This window comes from Plodia interpunctella, chromosome 6, assembly GCF_027563975.2.
Source record: "Plodia interpunctella isolate USDA-ARS_2022_Savannah chromosome 6, ilPloInte3.2, whole genome shotgun sequence".
NCBI classification, from domain to species: Eukaryota; Metazoa; Arthropoda; class Insecta; order Lepidoptera; family Pyralidae; genus Plodia; species Plodia interpunctella.
In genome coordinates, this window is record NC_071299.1 from 6,171,795 (window position 1) to 6,189,571 (window position 17,777).

The 17,777-nt window shown below is 34.8% G+C and overlaps 1 protein-coding gene across 4 annotated transcripts; it reads right to left on the reverse strand.

Annotated features, from left to right (window-relative positions):
- Positions 1-10,429: 10,429 nt before the first annotated feature.
- Positions 10,430-17,058, reverse strand: LOC128670719 (zinc finger protein 431-like). 4 transcript variants are annotated; one of them, XM_053746641.2, is made up of 9 exons: positions 16,607-17,058; positions 15,366-15,454; positions 14,930-15,212; positions 13,851-13,962; positions 13,435-13,629; positions 13,037-13,184; positions 12,036-12,102; positions 11,538-11,684; positions 10,430-10,805 (listed from the first exon to the last, which is right to left on the reverse strand). In XM_053746641.2, the coding sequence occupies exons 1-9, from the start codon at positions 16,733-16,735 to the stop codon at positions 10,521-10,523; spliced, it is 1,455 nt and encodes a 484-aa protein (XP_053602616.1). In that variant the 5' UTR covers positions 16,736-17,058; the 3' UTR covers positions 10,430-10,520. The 4 variants fall into 4 exon arrangements, with proteins under 4 accessions (XP_053602616.1, XP_053602619.1, XP_053602617.1 ...); XM_053746644.2 differs by having other exon boundaries at positions 14,930-15,158; positions 17,003-17,053; XM_053746642.2 differs by having other exon boundaries at positions 14,930-15,158; positions 16,607-17,028.
- Between the last annotated feature and the right edge of the window lie 719 nt (positions 17,059-17,777).

Sequence of the window (17,777 nt, forward strand, 5' to 3'; positions counted from 1 at the left end):
TATTTAATATAGTTTTTATCCACCGACGCAAACTGATAATAATTTAAATCTAACGTGTATGTGAGTCTATAGTGTCTTATATGATATAGGCCCTAGCTCCCAAACCAAACAGATAACCGATTTTGATATACTTATACCTATTTGTTTTTGTTTGAAAATTCTTAGCTGTATTATGTGACTTCCTCTTCCTTTTTAACTTAATTGTGGCATTTAGTATAATTAATAAGCACCAACCAAACGAAAATGGGGCGAGTAAAAATTTACTTAATTATTTTTTGCTAGTAACGATAACTTATCTTATTATAATATAAACTAGTTATATAACGTTTGCTACATTCACAGACCATTAAATGGTCTGTGGCTACATTATATAAGTAGATAATTTAGTGCATGCCTATGCGAATGCCTGCGCTATGTTACACTATTTTTAGAAAGTACTTATCAATCAATGTAATTAAGTAAGTAAAACATTTTATTTAACAATATTCATATTACTTTATTCACAATGCACGATAATTTGTAAGTACATGCACTTTTTATAATTACGGAACTTAAACACTTAGGTATATACAAATGAGCCTTATCAATTAGAATAAGTATTCATTATTATTTATATTTCCATCTCAACAAACAAAAAAAATACATGATACCTATACTAAAACATGGCTTATGTTTATGGATTATTATTTTTAAAAATAACGTATACGTATATTTACAATAACTATATCTCTATTATTCTATCTGAGCGTTTTATTCCGTAAGAATTGTCAAGACTAGCATCGATCATTTGCAGTAATTCGGTACGGCTATTTATTTATTTGTAGTACCTACTTACTATAAATAAACCAATATGACTCATATATAGGAGTTTTCATAGACCTCTTCTGACTGCTTCCAGTGAAGGAAAACATTTTGAGGAAACTGCGCTCTAGTCGATTATTTTATCATTTAGTGTAAAATGGAGAAGGAAATGGCAAACCACTCCATTTTAATATTGCCAAGAAAGTCGTCATGTGTACTTCAACCCACTTAACGACCACGACCCTCGCAGCTACGAGGAATGGGTACGACTGAAGGAGGAGGATAAGGAAAATATTTTCTTCTTTGGTTTTCCCAACAATGCCTGAAACATTTGTGAACTTTTATTTGTTGGTCGAAATTCAAATATACCTAAGTACGCTACGACTTTTCCGTTCCTGATGAATCCTAACCTTTATCTGATCAACTTACCTACTCGAATCTACGTCATCGCAGCACCAGATATGCACTTGGGATGAGACAGTCTTGTGTGTGCGAGATTTTTATTTTGTGGTAGATGGCAGTGATAAAAATTATCTTACGCCACACAGTCTGGATACATCGACTTGAAATATATTCGTGTTCCGAAAAACTGCGTCCCAGGTGGTTCTAGTGTGGTCAAAGTCAAGGTTACCTTCGGAACTGACCTAGGGAACCTAAATTGCTCTTGAACTCGCTCACACAGTGGCCTCAATTGTGTTGTGCCCCATCTAATGCACCGGTTAACAACCTCTAGTGTCAAGGTGCCTGCTGTAGTTTGCTGCAGGAAGTCCCAAAACTATCAAGTAGGAATGACACGCGGTATACTCACGAGCGACATGATCACGAGAACGTCTCGAACACATATCATATATAGTATTAATTACAATGACTGATTAAAAATCAATTTAATAGCATAGGAACTAGAGTAACTATACTAAATAAGCAAAACAAAATAGTTGTTGATGCTCCACCTGTAAAGCACAATACAGACAATATCTAACAATCATTTGATTAAGTACAACATTTTACATTTTCTCGATATTTCTTATTTTAGTCGTTTTTCATAAAAGTCTACACAACATTATTTCAATAATAATGCTTGAGGAAATGCAAGGGCATACGTCTACCAAATTATTGTTCTGTTCTGCTATTATATTTTTTATATTTTTCTACTAAACCAATAGATAGGTAACTACGACGAGTATTCATAACATACATAATATTACACGCGTTCGAAGCCGGGGCGGGACGCTAGTCCCTATATAAATAAACAGACTCGTGCGCGTCCGCAATGATGCGCATTGTAATGCGAAAACAAACCTACCTATTATAGGTACGCAGCAGGGCAAGTTCATGCTTGGATAATCCATTGAAGAGAATTTAGCAGTCTCTTCCAATTTGTTTTCTCAGGAATCTGTTTCTCTCTAAACATTTTCCCAAAGGTCAAGCTCCTCTTTTCTACTCATTCTTCACCACCTCGCATGGTCTTCTGCATCTTTAGTAGTCTGACCATTGACAGGTGCATGATCTCTTTTAGAACGTCAAGCCAGCATTTTCCCTTCTTACATGAAAGCCATGGCAGTTGCTCATGTATGACGCTGCTTGATTCTAATAGTCACACCACGGCGTCGCACTGAACAATACGGAAAGAACTTAGGACCGAGCTTTAGTGGACGCAGTCGGTTGCTCGGGATATAAATTTCAAACTTCAACTACAATTTTTAATCAAAAATTTTATGTTTTTTTTCAAAACTGACGAAGTTTCATACAAACTGGCAACCCCTATTTCACCCCCTTAGGATTGGAATGTCGAAATTTCCTTTTTTAGCGGACGTCTCCTAGTCACAATCTACCTTCCTGTCAAATTTCATCTTTATGGGCTCAGTAGTTTTCGAGATTTCGTGATACGTGAGTGGGTGAGTGTTTTTCGCTTTTATATATATAGACATAGATAGACAAACTTTTTTTTTACCTTTTTAATAATAAAAAGTAAGTAAGTTTCCAATAATACGTACCTAAGTATAAACTTAGGTACGTATTATTGGAAAACTTTTGCGGTTGGTGATTGGCAGGACCATGAGTTGAGCCAGTAACAGATTTGCCGTATTTTCGAGACGCTGACTTAAAAAATGTTTATAAAAAAATATTTAACTGCTTGAGAAGAAGGGGTTTTGAAAATCACAATTTTTTTTTCAATTGATATTTCTCACGATATATTTTGACAAACTTTTTAATTTAATTTTCTAATATAGGTACCTAACCCCCCAATCCTATAGCCCCAAATAAAAAATCGTTTCTTTATGGTTTTTTCACAGATTTAAATAAAAATTAAATTTCAACTCAATTGGTTCAGTAGTTTCGATTTCGGAGCTAACTAGCTTTGAAGGTCGGACAGACAGACACATGACATGAGTGATTAAAAGGTTCCGTTTTTTTTTTCTTTTGAGGTACGGAACTACGGAACCCTACCCTACCTACGAAATAGACTATAGAAACTAAAAATGTTTTTTATAGACCAAGCGGATAAATATATAAATAACGGGAAATGTAAGGTACCTCTCAAAAAATATAGTGATAGATTTCTTTAACGTTTTACGAGCGTTTTTAACTCCGCCTCGCGGGCTCTCATTAGTGTTTATTAAATTATACCATACACAGTAATCAATTTAATTATCCTATTCAAACGCTCGTGAAATTCACCCTAAAGATATATTTCTAGCCATAACAGTCACTACCTAGGTACCTTGTTTACTTCGGAACCAAAAAATAAATTATATGCGCTAAATGTCCTTTAAGTAAAAGCTTGATTTTATCATTTAGTTAAACTCGTATTTTATCAATATTTTCACAATTAAGTATTGTAATGATGAAAACACTCAAAAGTAAATTCATAAATTGCAATGGTCCAAAAATAAATTCCTGGGGACACCAATTGCTAGAAATTGAAAATTTACAAAAATAACTTTTACATTACACTACTTTCATACCAGTGTCAGTAATTTGATCGTTTAATGGAAATTAATCAAAGTAGTGTAAGGGAACGAAACGAATTTCTATTGAAATTAAAAATAAAGTGTGAAAGAGAGATAAAGCATTGAGTTGGACGACATCCATTCTTTTATTTACAGTAGAAATTCGTGACATTATTACATTATCATAGTTAATGGTAAAATCGTCAGAATCTTGTTGTTCCTGTGGAAATTAATATAAATAGATTGACTTGACATTTGAAGGGGTGACCTTTATCGGTGGGTGGTTTTCGTCGCAAAATCCCGAGGGTGGTCCACACATGCGGGCTCAGCTGCGCAAGTTTCGCACGCACAATACTCTAGGTGCTATTCGTGGCAATATGCAGGGATGGAACTAAGTAGGTAAGTATACGCTTTCCGCACTCAAGATATCCGCAACCAAAACAATGGCAGTTAGGTTACCACATTTTAATATCAAAACTAGGTACGCAAATTTTTGTAAAATAGGATAACGGTCTCAATAAAAAAAAATACCGCAATCGCAAAATATCACGAATTGCATAGAGAAGAGAATTAACAAGTTTACACAGAGGTCAGGGACATTTCACGCGTTACACGAGTTTCAAAATTAGATATGTATTTATTCTTCGGACAGTGTTTCCAAAAATATATTCACTAGCTCTCATTATTTGAATACTTAGCATTTGAATTTTAAAGAAAATGCTTCTGCAAAGTCTGGGTACAACCGCGGCATACAAAAGTGCCCGAGACATCTTGATTCACGAGCAATTAAGGAGGCTGGCAGCAGCCAAAACAATCGATCGCTGCAAATAGTCTCGTCACACACACACACACACGTCAGACAGACACTGGACACTATGAAACCGGTTCCTGTGCACCTAGTTTATCAGGTTAGGTACAATAGGCACTTTACACCTGGATATCGTTTAACAAAATTTGCTAAATTTTCCGATATAAATAATAAGGATTTTTTCATAAACGAATAATACTCCAGTAGAATAATCATAGGTGAGTCAGAAGGACACTGATATATAAACATTATAGCCCGCGCTGGGAACTAAACGGCGGCGGCGCAGCCGGTGTGTTCACCAGTAACCTTATGGTCATACATAGGTACACATGTTGTCACGATATGTGAGAAATCCCTTTACAAAAATATGCAGAACTTTTTCATCTCATTATTATTTTCAAAAATAAGATAAAAAGCATGTGTGTCATTACAAATCCATTTAAAAATATGCTGTACAAAGTTACTTCATAATATATATATATATATTTTTTAATTATAAATAAACGGGTAATAAGCGCAACGCAACATTATCGCGTCCTTGCGTCTCAAGATAAGAGAGTTAGGTACTTATTTATAATAGTCGCTTAATTTTCAATTAAACGATAATTATTTCAATTTTTACTTCGACGTACCTACTTTTAATCGTTACACTTGCTTGTTGTCACGTCTTATAAATGTATGCACGAAAACAGTAATAATAAAAAAATGTATTTCTACAAAAATTTTATTTTTGACACAGGCTTTAATTGTTCTCAGAGAGATCTTATTGCATTCAATGTGTGACAAAACCGTTAAAAATGAACGGTGCTGTAATCCTTTTAGGAGTTCCCGCGTCTGAAGCCTATCCTATCTATAAATATTACGCATTACTTATTTTACATCCATAGTATCAATAGCAATAAGTAGGTTTGTAACTCTCCAAATCACGAGATACAACTTTTTATGAATAACAACGCTAATCCTATAAATTAGCATTGTTAAGCATACTATAAGCTAAAGTAAAATAAATAGTATTACTTTGGTTCCTTTTCCACACCACCCGGGAGGTAAGAACTCTATGGTGCGTTTTTTTTATAGAGGTGTCCCCAGGAGGCCTAGTCCTCTTAAGTTTTTGAAAAAAAAGTTAATAACTAGGTAGGTATCTGGAAGTGTTTATAATCTGGACCGGGTGACCCGGAATCAAAGTACCTAACTAAGATTGGTTAATGCGTCAGGATTGTGTCACTCATCTAAACCGAGACGGTACATACCAATGTTTGCACGTAGATTTTATTAGTTGAGGGCAGAGTCTTGTGGATGAGTCTGTGACCACCTACGTTACATGCTCAATGCCGCGCCACTCCGGTCGGAAGGTCGGCACTTGACTCCTGAGAGTTAGGTTATATGACCCATGTGATTATTGCACCATTTTTTATGTCACATGATCGCTGTTGCCATCCCAACCAATATTTAACCCAAAACACATTTCCGGCTTAATATAGGTTTAATATTGAATTGAATCTTTAAAAATATTAATAATTATAAAATCGAATCCACCTTATCAATTAAGTAGGTGGCTACTTATTTATGTACCAACATTTAAAATAAAATTGCAGTTACAATAATTATTAATAATAACATAGTAAGGAAGTATAAAAGTATTTATTTTGTTTTAAATAGTTTCTTCTACAATACTACCTACTTAATACAATTTAATAAGCACATGTGCCTACTGTACGTACCAACAATACCAACCACCAATATTTTGTTATTGTTTGCAATATATATTACAACTTTCATAATCCATCCAAAATTTTACAATTTTATCAACAATGCAAACAGTGTTGTGGTGGCGGCCACGAACTATTTCCCTTGTTAATAAAATTGATAAATGAAGTTCATCAATTCGTTCATAACTTACTACCAGACTGTTAAAGTTAATATATTCCACTCGATGATGGATTTACACGCAAACATGATATGAGAAAGATTGTTGACAAACAAGTGCACGGGTGCAGCGAGGAGTGATATCTGCAATGCACCTTCTCCTCTCGTCGCAGTTTGCAGTCATATCAGACGCACTCAGTGAATGCTACATTATCTACTGTGATATGCTAAAAATAAAAATTAAGTAGACGCTTAACATAGCTACTTTATGACGTATTGTCGACAACTCTGCGCATTCGTGGGAAATTTTGTCGCAAAATGACATACCTACTAGACCAAGTAAAATCACGACTTCAATTTACTCGAATCAAAATTATTGTAATATAACTAATAGCAATTACAATAAAGATAATGAAACTTGTGTATTTGTGTGCAAACATTATGTAGCTATCTATGTACCTAACTTATTTGACTATGTACTGAAATACGAAATGATACCACGAATGTAAACCGCCATAGCCAATTAGTGTTCATCTAACATTAATTGGTTATGGCGTTTTTCATTACTTTTTGTGCTAACATTGTCTAATTGCTCGTTGTCGTTATCGCCTGCGGTCGAAGCCCCCCGTCTTGTCCCACGTTGGGTACGGCATCGAGATTACACATGCCTGAACTCTGATAGCCTCGTTTTTGCATCACTAGAAATATCATCTTTACCCACACTTCACTTATTCCGGAGCTGCTATAATTATAACACCCAATTATTTTATTATAAATTCGATAACAAAAGTGATTTTAACATATTCAAGAACCATCCGCTATATAGCTGGATCTGTCTACTAACTAATAAATACCTAAATCGTACCTACTTGGTAACATCGACTTTGAATGAAAATTAGAATACCTATTAGTATTCTTGACATACCCCGAACCAATCGTGATAGAATCTCGATCGACAAGTCTATGTAACCTCAATGGGCTGGAGCTACGCTATATACTCATGGAAGTTGAATCAATCATTAGCTAATTAAAATTTGCGATGCGTGACGCGCTCAAAGCACTTACCCACTTATAAGCTGCACACGTGCCTGTCAATGAACTTCCAGACCATACTAGCGTGTATTGTCCTCACACCGAGGTGATGCCTAAGTTGACTAAATTTGAAAGTTACAACCCATACCTTACTTACATCTTTTCTCTCCATCCATAAACTTATCACACATCTATTTGTGAAACTTGTAACTTTAGGCACGTATAGATTATACACATGGATTTTCATACTTTACAAATCTGGTAAAAAAAATATATCTCGTGGACATAGATTGAAGAATTATGACACATTACACACTCTATTTTTCATAAACAAAGGAAAGTTAAAAAATTGATACTAACGGGCAAATACCAGGACATTATCAGTACGAGCGAGGAAGTTATCCTGCTCAGAATGCGTGACAAAGGTGCGCGACGGCACAGGACCATCAGCCTGCACGCCAGGTGGCGGTGGTCGCCGCTCGAACCGCTCCATCAGATCCGGGGGCACTCGGGGCAACTCTCGACCGGTCGTGTTGGGGGCCTGTGTGAAGCCTAGTTTCGCGAGAAGACTCTCTCGGATCACTCGAAGGCTGTGCTCCCGGGCGTTCTCGTAAATGCGGCAGGAGGCGCACGCGTCTTGCGCCGGAGGTGGCGGTTCTTGAGGGCAGGCGAGGTCAGCAGCGCCGGCCGCCAGCCAGGCAGCCAGCAGCAGCAGGCTCGCGGGCCTGGCCCGCGGCCCGCGCGACGCGCCCAGCGGACGCGTGGTGCGGCAGAGCGGGGAGGCGGCGGCGTAGCGCGAGGAGCGATGTGAGGCCGCGGGCGGCGCGTGCGACACTGCACGGGTAGCGGAGTCCGGCACTCGCGCGCCATGCGGCCGCGTCGCGCGCTCCCCGGACGGCTGCAACCGCCACACCCCCCGTCGCCGCCGCCGCCACGCATCCCAGCCTGAAGCTCAAGGCTGACTCATCACATCACACATGGACAGTCCTGAATCATCCATGCTTTAAATAGCATCCGGGAAAAGTAATTTCCTTTTTAAAATAATAGTAACTATATACCTATTATATTGAAAATCCAAACTTGCGTATAAGTAGTGTAAAAAATATTTTAGATTTCGTACCTCAAAAGGAAAAAGGCGGAACCTACCTTCAAAGCTAGTTTACTCCGAAAATACTGAACCGAGTTGAAATTTAGTCATATATTTTATGACAAATAGGCTGTCAAGTAACTTAAACAAATGAATAAACTTTTGGTTGGTAGAGAAATTAAAAAAACTTTGGCAAAATTTCTCGTGTCATGTATTAATTTAGGGTGCTTGTTTTAAGGATGACAAAAAAATATAGGTTCGCCAGACAAGAGTCACTTGAACTTATTAAATTTATATATTACAGAACCCTAAAAAGAATAGAACTTCAAATTCATCCTGGCAGAAAGCATTTTTAACTAATAGAGTATATTCATTAATTTTTTATCGCAATTGTATTTGATTAACTGGAAATAGGAATATGATCAGGAAAATTAAGCCCATCCAACCACAACAATCCTACTAATATTACAAATACCAAAGTTTATGAGGATGTATTAAGTATGTTAATCTTTGACGCAAAATCGACTGGACGGATTGTTATGAAATTTGGTACACGGGTAGAATATAACCTGGAATAACACATACTTTCCGGGTAAACACGGTACACACGGGTACTTTTGTTTTGTTCACATGTAAACTTACGCGCTTTTTATACAGACCATGTAATACATTAAATATTAAATATGGCGGTGTGTTCACTTCATTGTTATTTTAGCTACCGTATTGTCGGTAAACAGCTCGTATTACAAAATGATACTCGTCTACAAAGTAATTCTTAAAACTGTTGTCTTATCACCCCATCTGTGTTGACAACGACGAACGTGGGAGCCTTTTAATGATTCACGTCTTAGCTCAGGTACCGTGCGGTGCGATCGTATTTCTTTGTGATTATAAGTGACGGTCATTGAGTGTACATTCGTTTGCCTTGTATGTGTACAACGATTGTGTTGGTTCGTTTTCATTTCTCTATGATTAAAGTGTCTGTGTATGTGGCTAGTAAGAAATCACTGTGATGTTACTTCGTTCAGGTTTCTCTGTTTTTTATATATATTGTTTTCTATCACACGAGAAGTGTATATGTTGTGGTCAATAAGTTACTTTCTTGATGTTCTTCTATAATCATGAGTGTATGTATTAAAACATTCGGTTAGGATAGATAAATTGTGATTGGACAGTTAGCACGGTGGGACGTCAATTAGTAGATGTAACTGGTTGTGACGTACAGTTCCGTGTGGTGGCCAAAATAACTGTTAGTATTCTTCGTAAGGTGAAATTATTGTGTCGATGGAGTTCTTGAGTCGGCGTTGAAATAATTTTAAATTGTTTTGTCCTAATGTAGACTGTATTTTAAAGATGTAAAGAAAAACTTGAGTAACAATAAATTAATCTTAATCTAATGTTGAAAGATATATTTTCAGAACCTATAGCTCACGTAATAAATAAATAACCATCTCGGCAATGCCGGATAACGTTTTAGTTTTAATAGATTCCTGTTTATTTTAACTCGAGCAGGTGGTAGTTTCGTTTATATTTCCGAAAGTAAATGTTTTGTCAGCAATCTGTTTAATGCTCCTTGTCTTAATAAATTTAAATAACAACAAGCTTGCATTCGTTGTATACCTTCCCACAGATTTTACTATACAAACTGGTGCTATTCGGAAATGCCCCAGGCACAGTTAGCTAATATAATTAAACGATATCATGAAGAACCAATGATCTGATTTGAAAAAACTTTTTTCGTGTATCATGATTTTAATAAGGTCATTCATAATAACAAATCAATTGAATATTTCGTGAAAAGTTTAAGAAAGATTCTGGTTGATTTCGAAGGATTTAAATATTATGGTAATTCGAGTTCGCTTACGTCGAAATAACAAACTAATAGTGTCTTCGGATTTTTTTTATTTACAATTCATTTAAGTATTTTAGATGGAGACAAAATATATTTCTCGATTTGTTATGACCGTATTTTTGATCACAAAGTCAATGTACTTACATCCACGGGTAGATGTTTACTCTCTATGAGGTTGATAGCCTGTGCCAGCGCCTTGTACCCCTGAGGGCCCTCGAACTCCTTGAACGGGTCTTCACCCTGAACCACTCCGTGCAGCCTCAGCATCAACAGTCTCATCAGCTCTCGTTCCTTCACAAGGATCTCTTCGTTCATTACGTAAACGTTTCTCCGTTTCAGGAACACGCCATGTTTTTTGAAACAGTGCCTATTAAAGTCATGTTTATAGCTGTAGCCTTGTGAACAAATCTGAAATTATTCAATAAGAATGAGTTCTTGTATAAAGAACAAATTGCCAGATGGTAACCTCATAATAACCCGTTAATCTAAACAAATAGGTAATAGGAATTAGTGGTTAATAACGTAATTAAGTGAGCGGAATAAATATTTTTTAAAAATTCGATCATGCGAGTGGAACGCTTCTGGATAGGGTGACGTGCCTTGGTTATATTTGCCACATTTAATTTATTCGTGCACCTCTCTCTCTGTTCGTCCTTCACAGGTACAATGACAAAAATGAATGACTAATTTGGGGACTACTTTTTTCGAAATAATTAGAAAATAAAGCATAAGTTTAGCTAAATATATCGCTTTATAATCTTAAATAGCCTATAGAAGTCAGCGTCTCCGAGACACTATGGAAAATCAGTTTATGTAAGTTTCTCATCTGTGTCACAGAGTAAAATACTAGCTGTAAAGGTTGGACTGACAGACACGAGTGATTTTTATAAGCATTCCTTGTTTTCCTTTTAACCTCAAAATGCTAATCCCCAACCGAACTCTAAAATAAAAATATATAATAATAAATAATAAAATAAAAATAATAATCTCTGAAAAAAGCATTTAGCAGACTTTGAACCGCGTAGATTAAACTGACTTCAAATCAAGTATCTATGTGCCTAATTATCTTTCCATTACTTTCAATAATCTAAATAATTACTTATAACAAAATGGAAAATTAAATAAATACATGGTACATACGTCGCATCTGTACGGTCTTTCTCCAGTGTGCACTCGTAAGTGATGCTTTAGACCAGTATTCGAAAAGAAACTCATGTGACACAGGTCACATTTGATAGTTTTGTTTGCAGAATTATGAAGTATAATGTGTCGTTTCAAAGATCCATGCTGTAAAAAATATATTATGAAATATTGAAATCAAAAACATTTTTGGACTTTCTTAGCTCAAAAGGAAAAAACGTAATCTTTATACCCAATCGTTCCCAAGACATTTTCTTGACGATAGACGGACACGCTTTTGTTTTACTTGCAATGTAGCATATATTGAAAAACTAGCTTTTGCCCACGGCTTCAACCGCGTAATTTTCCCACGGGAATAAATATTTTTCCGGAATGAAAGTATCCTTGTCCTTCTCCATACTTTAAACTACAAAATTTTAAGAAGATTGTTTGAGTAGATAGAGCGTGTAACAAACAAACATACTTTCTTATTTATAATATTAGTTAGGATGTACTTACTCTTTTAAATGCTTTATTACAAAGGTGACAAACAAATGATTTTTCATCATTGTGGACTATCATATGTCTGAAAAAGAAAATCATGGATCACAAACCACCTTTATTTATTTGTAAAAAGTCTTCGTTGATTTTGTTTGAAATGATGAATATCAACCGAACTGGTAGAGGATAATTTTCAGATAATTAGCTCGACGCTCAGTAGAGAGCCCATGGGAAATCCAGAATATAATATAATTATATCTAGTAAAAATACCAGCTGTTAACCGCAAATCTAGCGGCGTCATAATATCGTGAAAACGTTCAGATTCTTACTTTTGTAATATTGGATACTAGCGTTTCGAGCAAGGTGGTTACGACCGCCGACATTACCGTACTTCAAATGTTAGCCAAGACAAGATTCAATTTTTTTATTTACCAGATTTCAAAATACATATTATAATTATATGTCAGTGTAACGATAATTTTATTAATTCTCCTCGGGAATTGACGATATTTTTTTATGAACCGATTTTGATGAAACAATGTTTTGTTGAGTAAAAATAAAACAATTGGTGAAAGTTATAAGTAAATCGGTTCAGTACTTTCTGAGATAAGCGTAATTATACAGACAGACAAAAATAAAAATAATTTTATTTGCTCTATCCATTTCAGTCAAAAATACTATAATATATATATAGGTATGTATAGATTAGAAACATTTCCTTCCTTGAGAAAATTGAGGAATGGCACTGACAGCACGGTGGAATGTTCAACCGAATGAGCAGATTTTTTTTACTTATACACATTTAGTTTGGATGACAATGCATTATTATGACAGACGTGACTAGATTGTACACCTACGAACGGCTCCAGACATGGAAAGTCCTCAACGATTTACTGGATGGAGATGATCTTTTTGTCACGCGTTAAATGCAATAAGATCACTCTGACAACAATAAAAGTTTGTGTCCAAAATAACATTTTAGTAAAAAACTTATTAAAAATAGAATCGTTAGGCATACCTTTTCAACATAGCTGAGTCTGTAAATTTAGCTACGCATTGATCACATTTGTATTTTCTTTCCATCCCGTGCTTCTTTTTATGACATCTTAGTTGTGCTTCAGTGTAATACGCCTTTTCACATAAATCACATTTATGTGTTCGTTGCCCTACATGAAATAAAATTCGTAATAAGTAATTTAAAATGTACGGATTATATAAATATTGAGAAACTTTTTTTTATTATTCTAATTTACACCCAAAAATAGAAGTTCAAAGATCTTGCCAGTTTCTTCCCACCCAAACCTAACTTTGCGCCGGACTGTTTGGGAAGAAACTGGAATTATGCGTAAATCTCTGTCGAAAGTTAAATCACGGGAATACTTATCTAGCTCCATAGTTGTTTAATTTGATATGTACCTGTGTGTATCAATATATGTGATTTCATTGACGACGTCATTTTTCCACAGAAATTGCACATACGCTTTTTTATTATAGATGACCGTTTTTTGGGATTTCCCTCCACTTTTTTGCGATAAATAGCAACATCTTTTAAAAGTACTGGTTTTATCAAAATATTTAGAGTGTCACTTGAAGATTCATTTCCTTTTGAACCTGAAAATTATTATGACATGTATATAACATACTACAACTTAAGATGAAATTGTTGCAAGCAACCATACATCTATGTAGGCATTTAAAAATCAATTGCTCTTAACTCCATAGCTCTCAACTCCAATGAAGCAACATGGGGAATGATAATGTCAACTTTTATTATATGACTAACTTATAAAGTATTGTGATTATAATAACGTAACATATATTTTACTTTTTACCTTTATGCACTTTTTTGGATATTCTGTTTTCTTTCCCTTTTCTTTTATATAAATATTTGGGTAAATACTCGTCATCAGCATCATTACCGCCATAATTTTCATTAACATCATCCTGTGATGAAAGAATAAAGAATAAACTACTTAAGAGATAGATAAACCTAACTGAAGGTAAGCACGATACACCTATGTGAAACCAACGAAGACTGGCTGCAGGCTTAGGTCACTGCATATAAGCTAAACCTAAATCTAACCAAACATACGTAGGCTACCAAGGTGTAACCGCATTTCAAAAATGTGATCTTTTTGTATGGTCATTTTGAATATGGACTAGTTGGTCATTTCGGACAAAATAAATGATTACAGATTAACCCATGGACGTAATTATTTGCTTGTACTATACTGCACATAATTCTGTACTGTGTACCTATAGTACTATATATAATAATAGATATAAACCTCTAAATTGACTAATTAACAAATTGGCATACGCCAAGAGCTCAAACGGCAGATGTTAGAGATCAATTTTTGGATGGAAGATTTCTTGGTTAGGGTGAGCTTGGATAATTTGAATTATATATACAGATGCAGGGTGCGGGTTGAACCTTTTATGAAAAAAAATTACCAGGGTAAGACCACGGGTATAGTTTGCTAGTTACATATTATTTTAGACTGCTGCCCCATCCTGCGCCCATGGCTGGCTTTGCCAATAGATGAACGACATTACCTCGACCTGGTGAATATTGTCGTGTGGCTGTTGGGCGATCATATAAGATAATTGTTATAATAAGCCATGCATATGTTTATTTGCATTTCGGGGTTTGTTTGAATACGGAAACACGTTTGTATGTTCTGGTAATAAAGAAGTAATCAATTAGGTAGGTAATTATGTAATGCAACATGCTTCTGTCACCGCTCCAGGTTGCAAGATCATCTCAATCTAAACTAATTTCATGCGAGTCGCTGAGGTCTTCAGTAAACATGCTTTAACAATGCAAGTCAAGGAGCCAACAGGCAAGTGAGTTGTAGCAACTTTAAATTTGTTTTAGGCCTGTAACTCAATACTTTTTAATAATACTTACTGGATCCAAGTCATCATCATTTGGTTCAGTTTTAACATAATCACACATATTTTGAGGTATTACTTCATCTGCACATATTTTGGATTCAACTTTTTTTATCATAGTACTGTTAAACCAGAAGAATCCCGAGTTTTCATTGAAACAATTATCTAATACCTCAGTAATATAATTGTTATCACATATTTCTTTCTTCATGTCAATTTCAAGTTTAACTTTGATCTCATTCAAGCTGTTGAAATTAATTCTTTTTATACTAGAATCTTCACATAATATTAAATTAGACCTAAAATTTACATAAATGAATAATAGAATATCATTAGCTAGATGATAAATAAAATTGAAGATATTATTTATCAGCCAAACACATACTTTATAAACAATAAAAATTAAAATGTATGTATGAATAGTTATTAAATGTAGTGCAATTTATACTTACATTTCTATCATATTTTTGAACTGAAATGCCTCCATAAGCTTTCGACAGCATTGAGAACACAGATGTGTAAGTTGATCATCTCTTTTTATCTGTAATAAATATAACAATAAAACTAGTTACTACTAAACAAATAAATAAAACAATAAAACTAGTTATATTAACGTAGCAATCAATTGAAAAAAAAAGGCTAATAAAATTTTACATCTGGTAATGCCCTATGGAAGTGAGACCTGGACTATGGTTGAAAATGATTGAGATCTCTTGCAGATTTACACCAAAAACTAGGGTGGTTTATAAATATTGTGGTATACTTCATGTACAGTCAACAGCACATTAACCTACCCAAACTCATTGCAAACTCGCCACTATTAATATATAGGTTCATACAGGGTAACTTGATATGCTGTTGTCTGTACAAGAAGCCTACAGAGAAGTTTAAATGGTTTAAAATTTAAAAAAAAATGTATTTACTTGAGAATTTGGGAGTAGTCTACTTGTACATACATATTCTTTACTAGCATATATTGGAAAGAAATAAAAAATACATAAATCATTTGTATAAACATATAAATAAACATGTTAAATGCTATTGACCCGCCTCCACAGTTCAATTGGTTCAAAGAAAGAAAGAAATTATTTATTCAGCAAATACATAAAATCCAAAAATTAACACTTAAAGGTAAAGTACAAAAGAGTATCAAATATAGATCGAACACAATATGTTAGCCGAAATGTTCAATGGTATCGAGCAAAGGCACTGATTTTCAGCTGGAAAAGTAAAAAAAGTAGGTAAGGTGGCAAAATAAACAAGTTAATATGTATGGAAACAGAAACAAACAACAGCAAACATTAAGACTAGATTGGAGACAAACGTACGAGTGTAGTGAAATAATGTTAATATGATGGGAGGTACATAAATAGGATAATATTTGAGGAATTAAACATATACTGACTTAGGAAAAAAAAAGTGCTGGTGAATGAAAACAGACACAATTTCTAAAGGCTAAATTTACAGTGAGCAAATGCATAATTCTTTCTTCATTCTGGCTGTATGTGCAACCAATAGCTGGGTTGGGCTGGCCACAGGCTATTAGCAGTCATTGGCTGGACAACCAGAGTTGGCATATATAGAAAATAAACCTTCGCTCGTTTGGTGTAAATCAGAATTTAAAGCAGTGGTTTTCTTAAAATACATTGTATTTGTATTTTATAAGGTAGGTTAGGTAGGTAAGTATACTCACTTTTATAGTATTTGAAAGCGAAGTTATCATATCAATATATATAACATCATCTTCCTTTTCGAATGCCGACCTTAATTTTTTACTACTTTTTAAGCACAACCTACATTTATCCATTGTAAGTAAAAACATAGGTACCTACGTAAAAATAATAATTGCAATCTACGCAAAAATAATCATAGATAAATTTTTTCGCTTATACAGATGACTATATTCTAATCAGAAAAAATATCAATAAATATAAAATAAACAATACTTCTTGTTTACGATTTTTTTTCTGTTGCTTTGCTAATGTGCTAAACAGTAAACTTAGATTAGGTACAGACCTATCCCCCCTTATATTAATTTACTCTTTGGGTACCTAGGTAGGTTGTTAACTTACACTAGATAGATACTTACTACACTAGGTATCTATATAGTACTACATATTTCCTTTCTTCCTTCCTTCATCAATCAATTATCCATCACTGACTTTGTCTTGTTGTCAATGTCAAATAGTGTGATGGTCGATAGTCAACTATCGTAAGCATTTCGATAGACTAGTTTGAGAAAAACAATACTATCTATAGTTATCCATATTATAATCTACCGATAGATGCAATTTGGTGTAATACTAAAGAACCATACTATCGATTATATCGAACTGTGTTTACGATTAGACTGATTACAGATAGTAGCTGTGCAATAAATACTTGTGCAAAACCTATCACCATAAACAGTCGACACTATCAATAGGCCTATCGATAATATGGCCTTTTTCGATTAAAACTATGGAAATTCAAACTATCGACAGTTCGACAACACTAATTTCAACGATAGGAGACAATCAAAGATTTTGGATTCTTACTTATCCAAAATCTTTCAAGACAATCCATGGAATTAGTAGCTGTAGAGATGTCGGTATCTCTACCTACTAATTCTACCTACCTACTCCGTGGTACCTCTACTATCAATCACGATTACAGGTATGTTCTTCTTTATCAAAATATCGATTCTATATGACTATTTCATTATTTCGCCTTTAGTTGCAACAAAATCCCCATCCCGCGCGCGCTCTAAATCTATGGCCCACAGAAATTAGAAACATGATAAAAACATGTCCCATAAATATCCTGTATTTTTTTGCAGGAAGGTGGCAGGAACATATGCGAACTTGTTGAATAGGGCATATTAC